The sequence below is a fragment of the Bubalus kerabau genome, chromosome 12 (assembly GCF_029407905.1).
Source record: "Bubalus kerabau isolate K-KA32 ecotype Philippines breed swamp buffalo chromosome 12, PCC_UOA_SB_1v2, whole genome shotgun sequence".
In the NCBI taxonomy this organism is placed as follows: Eukaryota; Metazoa; Chordata; class Mammalia; order Artiodactyla; family Bovidae; genus Bubalus; species Bubalus kerabau.
The window spans coordinates 71,197,194-71,210,532 of NC_073635.1; the positions used below are offsets into that span (position 1 = coordinate 71,197,194).

A 13,339-nucleotide genomic window follows, 5' to 3' on the forward strand; every position below is an offset into this window, starting at 1 on the left:
GTGAAGTAAGCCAGAAAGAAAAACACCAATACAGTATACTAACGCATATATATGGAATTTAGAAAGATGGTAATGATAACCCTGTGTACGAGACAGCAAAAGAGACACTGATGTATAGAACAGTCTTATGGACTCTGAGAGAGAGGGAGAGGGTGGGAAGATTTGGGAGAATGGCATTGAAACATGTAAAATATCATGTATGAAACGAGTTGCCAGTCCAGGTTCGATGCACGATACTGGATGCTTGGGGCTGGTGCACTGGGACGACCCAGAGGGATGGAATGGGGAGGGAGGTGGGAGGAGGGTTCAGGATGGGGAACACATGTATACCGGTGGCGGATTCATTTTGATATTTGGCAAAACTAATACAATCATGTAAAGTTTAAAAATAAAATAAAATTAAAAAAATAATAAAACACACACACAAAAAAAATAAAAAAATAAAACCCCACAGGTAATTCCACCCTGAAGCCAAGAGAGGACCTCTGTTGGAAGCAAAAGTTCTCATTTCTTCCCAAATGGCAGCAACTTTCATTGCTAGAAAATGTCACTCAGTCTTGTCTGACTCTTTGGAACTCCATGGACTATCAGTCCAGTTCAGTTGCTCAGTCGTGTCCGACTCTTTGCAACCCCATGAACGCCAGGCCTCCCTGTCCATCCATCAGAATTCCATGGAATTCTACACATAAGAATACTGGAGTGAGTTGCCTATTCCCTTGTCCAGGGGATCTTCCCAATCCAGGGATCAAACCCGGGTGTCCTCCATTGCAGGCAGATTCTTTACCATCTGAGTCACCAGGAAAACCAAAGATGGTTTGATTTCTTCCTACTTTGTTACTGACCCTCCCCAGTCAGACCCAAACGGGGGGCTGGGTGTGTTTGTGTGTGTGCTTAGTCACTCAGTCATGTCTGACTCTGCAACCCCATGGGCTGCACTCCTCCAGGCTCCTCTGTCAGTGGTATTTCCCAGGCAAGAATATTAGAGTGTGTTGCCATTTTCAGCTCCAAGGGATCTTCCTGACCCCGGGATCAACGCAAGTCTCCTGCACTGCCAGGCAGGTTCTTTACTGCTGAGCCACCTGGGAAGGCCCTCTGCCAGGTGTGGCTTGTCCCAATGGAATGTGCTCTAGAGGACACACTCTCTCCTAAAAGCACTCCTGGGACTGCTGTGTGTGATTCCTGTCAGCTGGGGGATGGAGGGGTTCTCACAGGACAGGCTCAGCTATGCTGCTCTTGGCTCCAGGTCGTAATGCTGGGTCAGCATCTCTGCACACAGCCCCCTTGCCGCCATCTTGAATCATAGAGCTGGGCTCAGCGTCTCTGCACTCAGCCCTGGGGCCGCCATCTTGAAACACAGTGCCGGGCACAGAGACACAGGGCCCTCAGAGCTGAGGTGTCAGCGCAGCCTTTTCACACCAGGGAGTCTCGTCTTAAGAGCCAGGTGTGAGGCTTCTGCACGAGGTGCCCTGTGAGCAAGTGAAATAAGACTCAGCACAAAGGGAGAGAAAAAAGGTGACACTTTATTTCATTATCCAGATTCTACTTTTTACTCCCAGGGAATTGTTGATAGGCTTTGTCGATGACGGTTCCATCACAGCCCAGCCTCCCTGAATATTAAGGGCCCCACCTTACCTTTAGTGACGGTTTCCTTTGTTACCTGTGGAGATAATCTTGATGAAGAGAAAGAGACCAATTTCTCCCTGTGCCTGAAGGTTCAATAGGAAACGTATTGATATAATCAGTTTTGTTTGTTTTGTTTTCTTTAATGCATAAGGTAACTCCCTCTTGTCTGGGGCTTGATGTTGCGCCTGAAATAAGTGGGAGTCCCTGGTGCCCTTCATTTGAGGAAGACAACCTGGTATTGCTTAAACGGGAAAGGTAAGGACATAGGCGTCAGGGTACAAATAGAACCCTGTGTAACCCCATACACAGGTATGGACTTTGAGATGACAGGCTAAGATGGCCTTGTCACTATGGAAACATGTGTCCATGCTTTTGAGACAGGAAGGAAGAGGGGAACATATATTGAGAAAAACAGGATCCCACAGAAACTGGCTTGAACCAGCTAGTCAAGGTGGTGTTGAGTGTGGTCTGGTCTCTGATTCTGCATTATAACAGTAAAAGTCACTCCCCTCTCACCATGGCTGGTGCTGTGATAGTTCAAAGGCTGGCCATAGAAGGCCAAAAAGTGATACTGAAGGGGTAGGGGGCGTCTGGCTGCTCGCCGCTCAAAAGCCAATAATGAGACCAGGTTGGTGGAAAAGAACGTTATTTTAGATGCCAGTATGTATGAGTGGCCTTGGAATTTGGCCTTGGAATACGGAAAAAAGCAGGGCAAAGACTAATAGAGTTTTGCCAAGAAAATGCACTGGTCATAGCAAACACCCTCTTCCAACAACACAAGAGAAGATTCTACATATGGACATCACCAGATGGTCAACACCAAAATCAGATTGATTATATTCTTTGCAGCCAAAGATGGAGAAGCTTTATACAGTCAACATAAACAAGACCAGGAGCTGACTGTGGCTCAGATCATGAACTCCTTATTGCTAAATTCATACTTAAATTGAAGAAAGTAAGGAAAACCACTAGACCATTCAGGTATGACCTAAATCACATCCCTTATGATTATACACTGGAAGTGAGAAATAGATTTAAGGGGCTAGATTTGATAGATAGAGTGCCTGATGAACTATGGATGGAGGTCTGTGACATTGTACAGGAGACAGGGATCAAGAACATCCCCATGGAAAAGAAATGCAAAAAAGCAAAATGACTGTCTGAGGAGGCCTTACAAATAGTTGTGAAAAGAAGAAAAGTGAAAAGCAAAGGAGAAAACGAAAGATATAAGCATCTGAATTCAGAGTTCCAAAGAATAGCAAGAAGAGATAAGAAAACCTTCTTCAGTGATCAATGCAAAGAAATAGAGGAAAACAACAGAAAAGGAAAGACTAGAGACATCTTCCAGAGAAGGCAATGGCACCCCACTTCAGTACTTTTGCCTAGAAAATCCCATGGATGGAGGAGCCTGGTAGGCTGCAGTCCATGGGGTCGCTAGAGTCGGACACAGCCAAGAAACTTCACTTTCACTTTCATGCATTGGAGAAGGAAATGGCAACTCACTCCAGTGTTCTTGCCTGGAGAATCACAGGGATGGGGAAGCCTGGTGGGCTGCCGTCTATGGGGTTGCACAGAGTCAAACACGACTGAAGTAACTTAGCAGAGATCTCTTGAAGAAAATTGGAGATACCAAGGGAACATTTCATGCAAAGATGGGCTTTATAAAGGAAGAAATGGTATGGACCTAACAGAAGCAGAAGATATTAAGAAGAGGTGGCAAGAATACACAGAAAAACTGTACAAAAAAGATCTTCACAACCCAGATAATCACGATGGTGTGATCACTGACCTAGAGCTAGACATGCTGGAATATGAAGTTAAGTGGGCCTTAGAAAGCATCACTATGAACAAAGTTATTGGAGGTGTTGGAATTCCAGTTGAGCTATTTCAAATCCTGGAAGATGATGCTGTAAAAGTGCTGCATTCAATATGCCAGCAAATTTGGAAAACTCAGCAGTGGCCACAGGACTGGAAAAGGTCAGTTTTCATTCCAATCCCAAAGAAAGGCAATGCCAAAGCATGCTCAAACTACTTTACAATTGCACTCATCTCACATGCTAGTAAAGTAATGCTCAAAATTCTCCAAGCCAGGCTTCAGCAATATGTGAACCGTGAACTTCCAGATGTTCAAGCTGGTTTTAGAAAAGGCAGAGGAACAAGAGATCAAATTGCCAACATCCGCTGGATCATCAGAAAAGCAAGAGGGTTACAGAAAAACATCTATTTTTGCTTTATTGACTATGCCAAAGCCTTTGACTGTGTGGATCACAAGAAACTGTGGAAAATTCTGAAAGAGATGGAAATACCAGACCACCTGACCTTCCTCTTGAGAAACCTATATGCAGGTCAGGAAGCAACAGTTAGAACTGGACATGGAACAACAGACTGGTTCCAAATAGGAAAAGGAGTTCGTCAAGGCTGTATATTGTCACCCTGTTTATTTAACTTCTATGCAGAGTACATCATGAGAAACGCTGGGTTGGAAGAAGCACAAGCTGGAATCAAGATTGCTGGGAGAAATATCAATAATGTCAGATATGCAGATGACACCACCCTTATGGCAGAAAGTGAAGAGGAACTAAAAAGCCTCTTGATGAAAGTGAAAGAGGAGAGTGAAAATGTTGGCTTAAAGCTCAACATTCAGAAAACGAAGATCATGGCATCTGGTCCCATCACTTCATGGGAAATAGATGGGGAAACCGTGTCAGACTTTATTTTGGGGGGCTCAAAAATCACTGCAGATGGTGACTGCAGCCATTAAATTAAAAGATGCTTACTCCTTGGAAGAAAAGTTATGACCAACCTAGATAGCATATTGAAAAGCAGAGACATTACTTTGCCAACAAAGGTCCGTCTAGTCAAGGCTATGGTTTTTCCAGTGGTCATGTATGGATGTGAGAGTTGGACTGTGAAGAAAGCTGAGCACCAAAGAATTGATGCTTTTGAACTGCGGTGTTGGAGAAGACTCTCGAGAGTCCCTTGGACTGCAAGGAGATCCAACCAGTCCATTCTGAAGGAGATCAGCCCTGGGATTTCTTTGGAAGGAATGATGCTAGAGATGAAACTCCAGTACTTTGGCCACTCCATGCGAAGTGCTGACTCATTGGCAAAGACTCTGATGCTGGGACGGATTGGGGACAGGAGGAGAAGGGGAAAACAGAGGATGAGATGGCTGGATGGCATCACTGACTTGATGGACGTGAGTCTGAGTGAACTCCGGGAGTTGGTGATGGACAGGGAGGCCTGGTGTGCTGTGATTCATGGGGTCGCAAAGAGTCAGACACAACTGAGCAACTGAACTGAACTGAACTGATGTATGAGTCGGGGGAGGGTGGGTACCTGTCCAAAGGCTGACTGTCCCCACTGTTGATAGTGGACAAGAGCTTTTATAGACAGGGAGAGGGCTATGAATGTAAAGAGCAGAGTCAGCGCTGACAGTTGTCTTGAAATTAGTCATTGGTGATCTGACCAGTGTCACCTTGATTGTTTTAAGTACAGCTAATCTTCAGTTTTCTGTGATTGGGGTTTTCAGTCTGTCAAGATTTCTGGGAGAAATATCAATCACCTCAGATATGCAGATGACACCACCCTTATGGCAGAAAGTGAAGAGGAACTAAAAAGCCTCTTGATGAAGGTGAAAGTGGAGAGTGAAAAAGTTGGATTAAAGCTCAACATTCTGAAAACTAAGATCATGGCATCCGGTCCCATCACTTCATGGGAAGTAGATGGGGAAACAGTGACAGATTTTCTTGGGCTCCAAAGTCACTGCAGATGGTGACTGCAGCCATTAAATTAAAAGACCCTTGCTCCTTGGAAGAAAAGTTATGACCAACCTAGACAGCTTATTATAAATGAGAGACATTAATTTGCCAACAAAGGTCAATCTAGTCAAAGCTATGGTATATCTAGTAGTCATGTATGAATGTGAGAGTTGGTTTATAAAGAAAGCTGAGTGCTGAAGAATTTAAGCTTTTGAACTGTGTTGTTGGAGAAGACTCTTGAGAGTCCCTTGGACAGCAAGTAGATCCAACCAGTCCATCCTAAAGGAAATCAGTCCTGAATATTCTTTGGAAGGATTGATGTTGAAGCTGAAACTCCAATACTTTGTCCAGCTGATGCAAAGAACTGACTCATTTGAAAAGACCCTAATGCTGGGCAAGATTGAAGGTGGGAGGAGAAGGGAACGACAGAGGATGAGGTGGTGGGATGGCATCACCAACTCAATGGACATGAGTTTGAGTAAACTCCAGGAGTTGGTGATGGACAGGAAGGCCTGGTGTGTTAGAGCCCATGGAGTCACAAGAGTCGGACACGACTGAGTGACTGAACTGAACCAGTTCTCAGACGATACAGACACAACTGTGTCCCACAATTAAGTCAATTCTGACACTGTCTGCCTGGAGTTTTTGTTAGACCTTGCTATAGGTCAAGGACCCAGTCCCACAATACTACCCCTTCTTCTCAACTTCAGAAGCCAGTGGTGAGTCTAGGTGGCTACCTGTTTTTCTTTTGGACTGATCATAAATCAGGCTTCCCATAACCTCCTCCTTGGGTTTGTAATTTTCTAGAGTTTCTTACAGCTCAGGAAAACAGTTTACTCAACTAGATCACTAGTTTATTATAAAAGGATTCAACTCCAGAACAGCCAGATGGAAGAGATGCAGAGAGCAAGGTATGGAGAGGGGCAGGGGTTTCCAGGCCTCTCCAGGTGAGTCGCACTCCCTGCACCTGCACAGGTTCACTAGCCGGGAAGCTCCGTGAACCCCATCCTATTGGTTTTTTATTGAGGATTCATAGAAGCATACTTTAGGCAAGACTGGTTAATGCATTAGCCATTGGTAGTTCAACTGTTTCCTGTCCATCTTCTCCCTAGACATGGCAGGGTGCGGCTGAAAATGTGAACCCTTTAATCAGGTGTTTGGTTTTTCTGACAAACAGATGAATTCACTAAAACTCAGGTGTAGTTGAAAGGGGCCTGTTATAATTATCAAAAGATACTTCTTCACTCTTACCTTAGAGTACCTAAGGGTTTTAGGAGTTCTGTGCCAGCAACATCATGAAGACTAAATACATATTCTAATTATAAGTCACAACATCACAGGCTTCAAGGTTCATCCACGCTGCAGCATGTGTCAGAATTTCCTTCCTTTTTAAGGCTGAGTGATATTTCATCGTATGTTTATACCACACTTTGTTTATTCATTCCAGAAATACTTCTTTGAATGCATTTATTTTCTTCATATATATTTGTATGGGCTTCATGTATGGGGAAAATGTCTGAAGTTATTCATTTCCCTCTTGAATTGATACCTGCTTATTGGCTGATTCAAAATTTATTTATTTGAGGGATAAACAAAGTAAATGTTGACTTCTTGCTTATGTACTTTTCTCTGTGCATCAGTTTACTGCTGAGTAACTGCCCTTCATTCCAGGAGAAGAATGTGCTGTGGTCTTTCCTTTTTCCTCATCTTATCAAAACAGGATTCTTCGGGGCCAGCCTAGCAGTAGAACAGACACTGGGGAGCCTGGGATTGTCATCTAAGTAGCCTGGCAGCTTTGTGCCCGTCATCTGTGCTCACCTCCACTGACCAGTACTGGCCACTAGTTCAGGTTATCTCGCGATGGGGTGGGGTCTCTTCCAGAAAGGCCACCCAGGGTCCTGCTCCATTCCAGTTGGAGACCTTCCCACAGCTCCCTTGTTTGGTCCTGATGAGGGAGGGCAGCGTGCCCGGAGGGCAGGCTGCTATCTCCTTCTGCCAGCTTTCTCCGGTCATCACCACAGCTGAGGGGCGTTTCTGCTGCCGCCTGCCCCTCCCTCTCCATCTTCTGGGTGGGGACACGAGCTCAGAGCGCGCCCTCTGGTAGACTTTGCAGCCCAGGGAGGGAAGGAGGGCGCATGAGGTCCTGAGACCCGCGCCCTGCCATTCCCCCACCGCCTCCATCAGCGGCGCCTTCGGCCTTGCCTCTCAGCTGCGTGTGGCCCCCGGTTGCCCCCACCCCACGCCCCCGGCCCGCGCGGGTCCAGGCTGGCAAGATGCGACCGGTGTCCCCGGAGGAGAAGCCCAACCCGTTGCAGGACGCGAACTTCTGCTCCCGGCTGTTCTCCTGGTGAGCCCCGCCTGGGCTGAGACACCCCGCCGCCTCAGGGCCAGTGCCTGATGCTGCTGCGCCTTTCAGGGGCTGAGGGTCGAGTGTCAGGGCGAGAGATTGCTTTCCGATGGCTGCTTGTAGCGGTGGGGTCTCCCCATGCGGCCGCGGGGGTCCCTGTCTGCGCCCTCTGGGTGAGGCGGCGGGAAGGGGTAGCAGGAAGAGGGACCTGGTGGCGGGGTGCAGGGTCTCTGTGCCTTGCAGCTCGCTGCCCAGTCAGCGTCCTTAGTCCCTGGGGGCAGGAGCGGCAGCGGGAGCAGGAGGCAGGGAGGCTGAGAACGCAGGCTGCCTAGCGGGGCCAGCGGGAGAAGGACCGGACCCCGCACGCCATCCTTAAGCGGCTTCCCCAGTACAGTTCTGGATTCATAGTTCTGAACTAATTCTTACTTTCCCCACTAAGCAAACAGCCCTGAACAGCTTCCATTATCTAATTAGTGCTCTGCTCCTGTTGCCATCTTCCGATAATGTCCCCACCTTTCCCCACATTCCTTAGGTGACAGCTGAGTCCAACCGCACTGGGTTCCCTTGTCCCTGTGACCATGTTTCCCTGCCTCCCTCTTTCTGTCCATGTGCATCTCTCACTGTACATCCTGGTATCTAGTTGTGACACATTTTATGTGTGTAAGAACACTATTGTTTTTTATTTAATGAACGGGGACATGATTCTTGAACCTATTTTGCTTTTACCTGGGATACATTGAGACGACTGGAGGATGTATTTGACCAGTCCCTTACCTAACTGTGAATGCCTCTGCTTCCACCTTTGAGAGTCACCCTAGGAATGGGGTCCCTGAAGCCTATGGTGTCTTATTTGCATCACTAGCCTTTCCAGAAGCAGTGCATGGTCTTGATGTAGGTGGTCCTACCCAGGAGTCTTCTGGTCCTGAAACCACTGAAGGGTCCCTGAACTGGGAGGAAACTCACAGATGAGAAGGGACTCAGAGAGATGAAGCTCTTAACTGAAGTTTTCCATCTGGTAGCTGCTGCTGCTGCTACTGCTGCTAAGTCGCTTCTGTCATGTCTGACTCTGTGCGACCCCATAGATGGCAGCCCACCAGGCTCCCCCATCCCTGGGATTCTCCAGGCAAGAACACTGGAGTGGGTTGCCATTTCTTTCTCCAATACATGAAAGTGAAAAGTGAAATTGAAGTTGCTCAGTTGTGTCTGACTCTTAGCAACCCCATGGACTGCAGCCTACCAGGCTCCTCCATCCATGGGATTTTCCAAGAGTACTGGAGTGGGGTGCCATTGTCTTCTCCACCATCTGGTAGCTGGGACCACTAACTAGGTATGGTGAAACCTTTGGGTTTAATCACATTTGAGTGATTATTATATCTTTCGTTCCTGGCCCCTAAACCTTCATCTTTCCCACACATTCTGGTGTTTCCTTTGTTGTTATGTGGGAGGGCCTTGGGGATCCCCAGGAAACAGAAACTCCTGTGCATGTTTTGATGGTGGTGTATTCAGTGTGTGTGGCTACATCTCTTGGCCGTTTGATAGCCCTTAAGGAAAGAGGGTCAAGAAAGAAAAATATGGGTGCGGGATTCCCTGTTGACTCAGTGGTAAAGAATTTGCCTGCCATAGCAGGAGCCCAGGAGACGTGGGTTTGATCTCTGGGTGAGGAAGATCCCCTGGAGGAGGAAATGGCAATCCACTTTAGTATTCTTGCCTGAGAAATCCCATGGACAGAGGAGCCTGGCAGGCTAAAGTACATGGGGTTGCAAAAGAGTTGGATATGACTGAGTGATTAAATAGCAACAACTGTAAATGATACCAAAGTAGAGACACCTCTCCTAACTTCAGGCAGGGCGAGGAACTCTCCAGGGATGTTCTATTTGTGGATTTTCAAAAGGTGTGTATATGGAAATGGAAAGATGAGGACTTCTCATTGATTTGGGTAGACCACTATTTCCAATTTTCCTGCTGAATTGGAAGGCGCTATTACCTCTTATTTTACATGTGAAGTCACTTAAGCAGAGAGTTTGAGTAATTTTTTTAACTTTATTTTATATTGGAGTATAGTCAATTTACAATGTTGTGGTAGTCTCATGTGGACAGGAAACGGACTCCATCATAGTTGCTCAGTTGTGTCCGACTCTTCACAACCCCATGGACTGCAGCGTACCAGGCTCTTCCGTCCATGGGATTTTCCAGGCAAGAGTACTGGAGTGGGGTGGCATCACCTTCTCCGATACATGTATCCATTCTCCCCCAAATTCAAAGAGTTTGAGTAACTTGTCTGCATCACACAGCTTAATAGCGAAAGTTGGACCCCAAATCAGGAGTCTGGCTCCCGAGTTTGTATTGCCCTTTATGTAACTGGTATTCTGAGCTGCTTCTCTTTGGATACTTGTTCTTAAATGCAGGGAGAAAGCAAATGCAAACACACCTTTGATCTTGTAGGCAGGAGTTTCTCAAGGGAAGTTCTTAAAGTTCTTGCTGTTGGAGATGATGCTCGTGAAACATCACTATAATCAAGCTTTAGGGCAGCTGTTCTCAGAGTATGGCTTTCAGACCTGTGGCATCCTTGTCACCTGAGAGCTTGTTAGAAATACAAATCTCCCTATCAAGTCCTTTTAGACCAATTCTGTAAATTTAGAAATGGTGGGGGTGGGGTTAAACAAGCTCCAGGTGATTCTGATGGAAGGTGGAGGAGGCTGGCTTCTGCTTTAAGCCTCTCCTAGCACTGGCATTGTTCCTTCAGTGCTAACTGTTAAAAGGGGTCCAGACTTTATGAAGTTAGTTGGTGACCACAATTGTCATCCTGTTTGTGAAGTCTGAGGTACCCTTGTGATTTCCTTGTGTCCCCCACTCACTGTCCTGGGAAAGTTGAAATGAGCCCAGGCAGGAAGTGCTGCCCAGAGACAAGGCCCACCTTGTAGAGAAGCTGAGTTTTCATCTTCTCATTGGGTGTTTGCTTTTCTTCTCACATTTCATCTGCTTTCTCAACTTGTAAATGATGGCAGTAACTAGCTTACTGACTTTATACAAATGACCACACTGAGATTTTAGTGTTTTCACAGCACAGGTAGGACAGAGAGTCTAAGAGAAAGAATACATTTTGACTATTGGTAATTGTAGATCATGGAAAAAGCAAGAGAGTTCCAGAAAAACATCTATTTCTGCTTTATTGACTATGCCAAAGCCTTTGACTATGTGGATCACAATAAACTGGGGAAAATTCTGAAAGAGATGGGAATACCAGGCCACCTGACCTACCTCCTGAGAAATCTGTATGCAGGTCAGGAGGCAACAGTTAGAACTGGACATGGAACAACAGACTGGTTCCAAATAGGAAAAGGAGTTCGTCAAGGCTGTGTATTGTCACCCTGCTTATTTAATGTATATGCAGAGTACATCATGAGAAATGCTGGGCTGGAAGAAACATAAGCTGGAATCAAGATTGCCGGGAGAAATACCAATAACCTTAGATATGCAGATGACACCACCCTTATGGCAGAAAGTGAAGAGGAACTAAAAAGCCTCTTGATGAAAGTGAAAGTGGAAATTGAAAAAGTTGGCTTAAACTCAACATTCAGAAAACGAAGATCATGGCATCCAGTCCCATCATTTCATGGGAAATAGATGGGGAAACAGTGGAAACAGAGTCAGACTTTATTTTTCTGGGCTCCAAAATCACTGCAGATGGTGACTGCAGCCATGAAATTAAAAGACACTTACTCCTTGGAAGGAAAGTTATGACCAAACTAGATAGCATATTCAAAAGCAGAGACATTACTTTGCCAACAAAGGTTCATCTAGTCAAGGCTATGGTTTTTCCTGTGGTCATGTATGGATGTGAGAGTTGGACTGTGAAGAAGGCTGAGTGCTGAAGAATTGGTGGTTTTGAACTGTGGTGTTGGAGAAGACTCTTGAGAGTCCCTTGGACTGCAGGGAGATCCAACCAGTCCATCCTGCAGGAGATCAGCCCTGGGATTTCTTTGGAAGGAATGATGCTAGAGCTGAAACTCCAGTGCTTTGGCCACCTCATGCGAAGAGTTGACTCATTGGAAAAGACTCTGACGCTGGGAGGGATTGTGGGCAGGAAGAGAAGGGGACAACAGAGGATGAGATGGCTGGATGGCATCACTGACTCGATGGACGTGAGTCTGGGTGAACTCTGGGATTTGGTGATGGACACGGAGGCCTGGCGTGCTGTGATTCATGTGGTCACAAAGAGTCGGACATGACTGAGTGACTGAACTGAACTGAATTGTGAATTTTAGAAAATAATATATATATTTTCTATTTCTATAAAAAACTTAAAACAATAGAAGAAGAAGGGCCTCCTAGATAGTTGGCACAGAGGTAAAGAATCTACCTGCCAGTGCAGGAGACACAAGAGAGGCAGGTTTGATTCTTGAGTTAGAGAGACCCCCTGTGTAAGAAATGGCAACCCACACCATTATTGTTGCATAGAGAATCCCATGGACAGAGGAGCCTGGTGGGCTACAGTCCATAGGGTTGCAAAGAGTTGGATGTGACTGAGCACATACAAGAAGAAAGGAATAAGGATTTTTTTTTTATTAGCCAGGTCTACCTGCTAATATTTTGGTTATTTCTCAGTCTTTCCCCTAGAAACCTTTGCATATCTGCACATGCAAAGTTTTTTTTTTTAATTAAAATTATAGCTCATGATTTTTTAGACTTGATTTTTATTGAAGTTGCTTAACCATGTTGTGTTCATTATGCACCACAATGAGACACCAGCTCACACATGGGGAAAAAAGGAAGAAACAATAGTGTTGGCAAGGATGTGAAGAAACGAACCCTGCACAGTGACCGCGGGGTTGTAAAATGTGTATCACAAAGAACACATATTTTATGATTTGATTTATGTGAAGTCCTCAGAGCAGTCAAATTCAAAGAGGAACAGTGTGACCTCATGGTTGCCAACGGCTGGGGGTAAGCGAAGTAGAGAGTTAGTGTTTGATGGCACACCGGTATAGAATGAAGAGATTTCTGGAAACTGGTTGCACGGTAATGTGAAGATAGTTACCAATAATGAACCGTGTGCTTGAAAAATTGTCAAGATGGTAAATTTTATATTGTGTGCATTTTCCACAGTTTTAAAAAACTTAATGCAAAACAAAAATGGCAACTGATGTGCCTCATTTGGAAGTGTTCCTGTGTTAGAGTCTAGATTTTTCCATTTCCTGGTTATATGACCGTGAGCCAGCCACATAACCTCTCAGTATGGCCTCAGGAAAGTGGGGAGAAGACCTGGAGAGAACACCTCCCTGGGATGCTGAGAGGGTCAGTGATGCTCTGAACAGGGCAAAGTCCCCCAGACAAAGAGCAGTCATCACCACCACAGAGTGCAAATCCCATGTGGTCCCCAGTAGAAAGCCTCTGATAACTTTGATAGATGAGGTTACAACAACAGCAGCCCCCAACAGGAAGAAGAGAGACTCCTCTCCTTTCCTGGCAAGGACACAGGCAATGAAAAGCCATGGACTCTGTAGGAGCCCTCCCAACCTCCTCTTCCCCTCTATAAAAGTGCTCTCCAGCCCTTGCACTTTGGGGACTTACACTTGGCTCTACACAAATGCAGACCTCAAACTGCCAT

General features: G+C 45.8%; 1 protein-coding gene across 1 annotated transcript in view; it reads left to right on the plus strand.

The window, feature by feature from the left end:
- Window positions 1-5,647: 5,647 nt before the first annotated feature.
- Window positions 5,648-13,339, plus strand: part of LOC129624642 (ATP-binding cassette sub-family C member 4-like) — a 182,164-nt gene continuing 174,472 nt past the window's right edge. Inside the window, 1 exon segment of the mRNA XM_055542795.1 lies at window positions 5,648-7,731. Within this exon segment, the coding sequence (XP_055398770.1) occupies window positions 7,658-7,731 (74 nt within the window). The 5' untranslated portion in view covers window positions 5,648-7,657.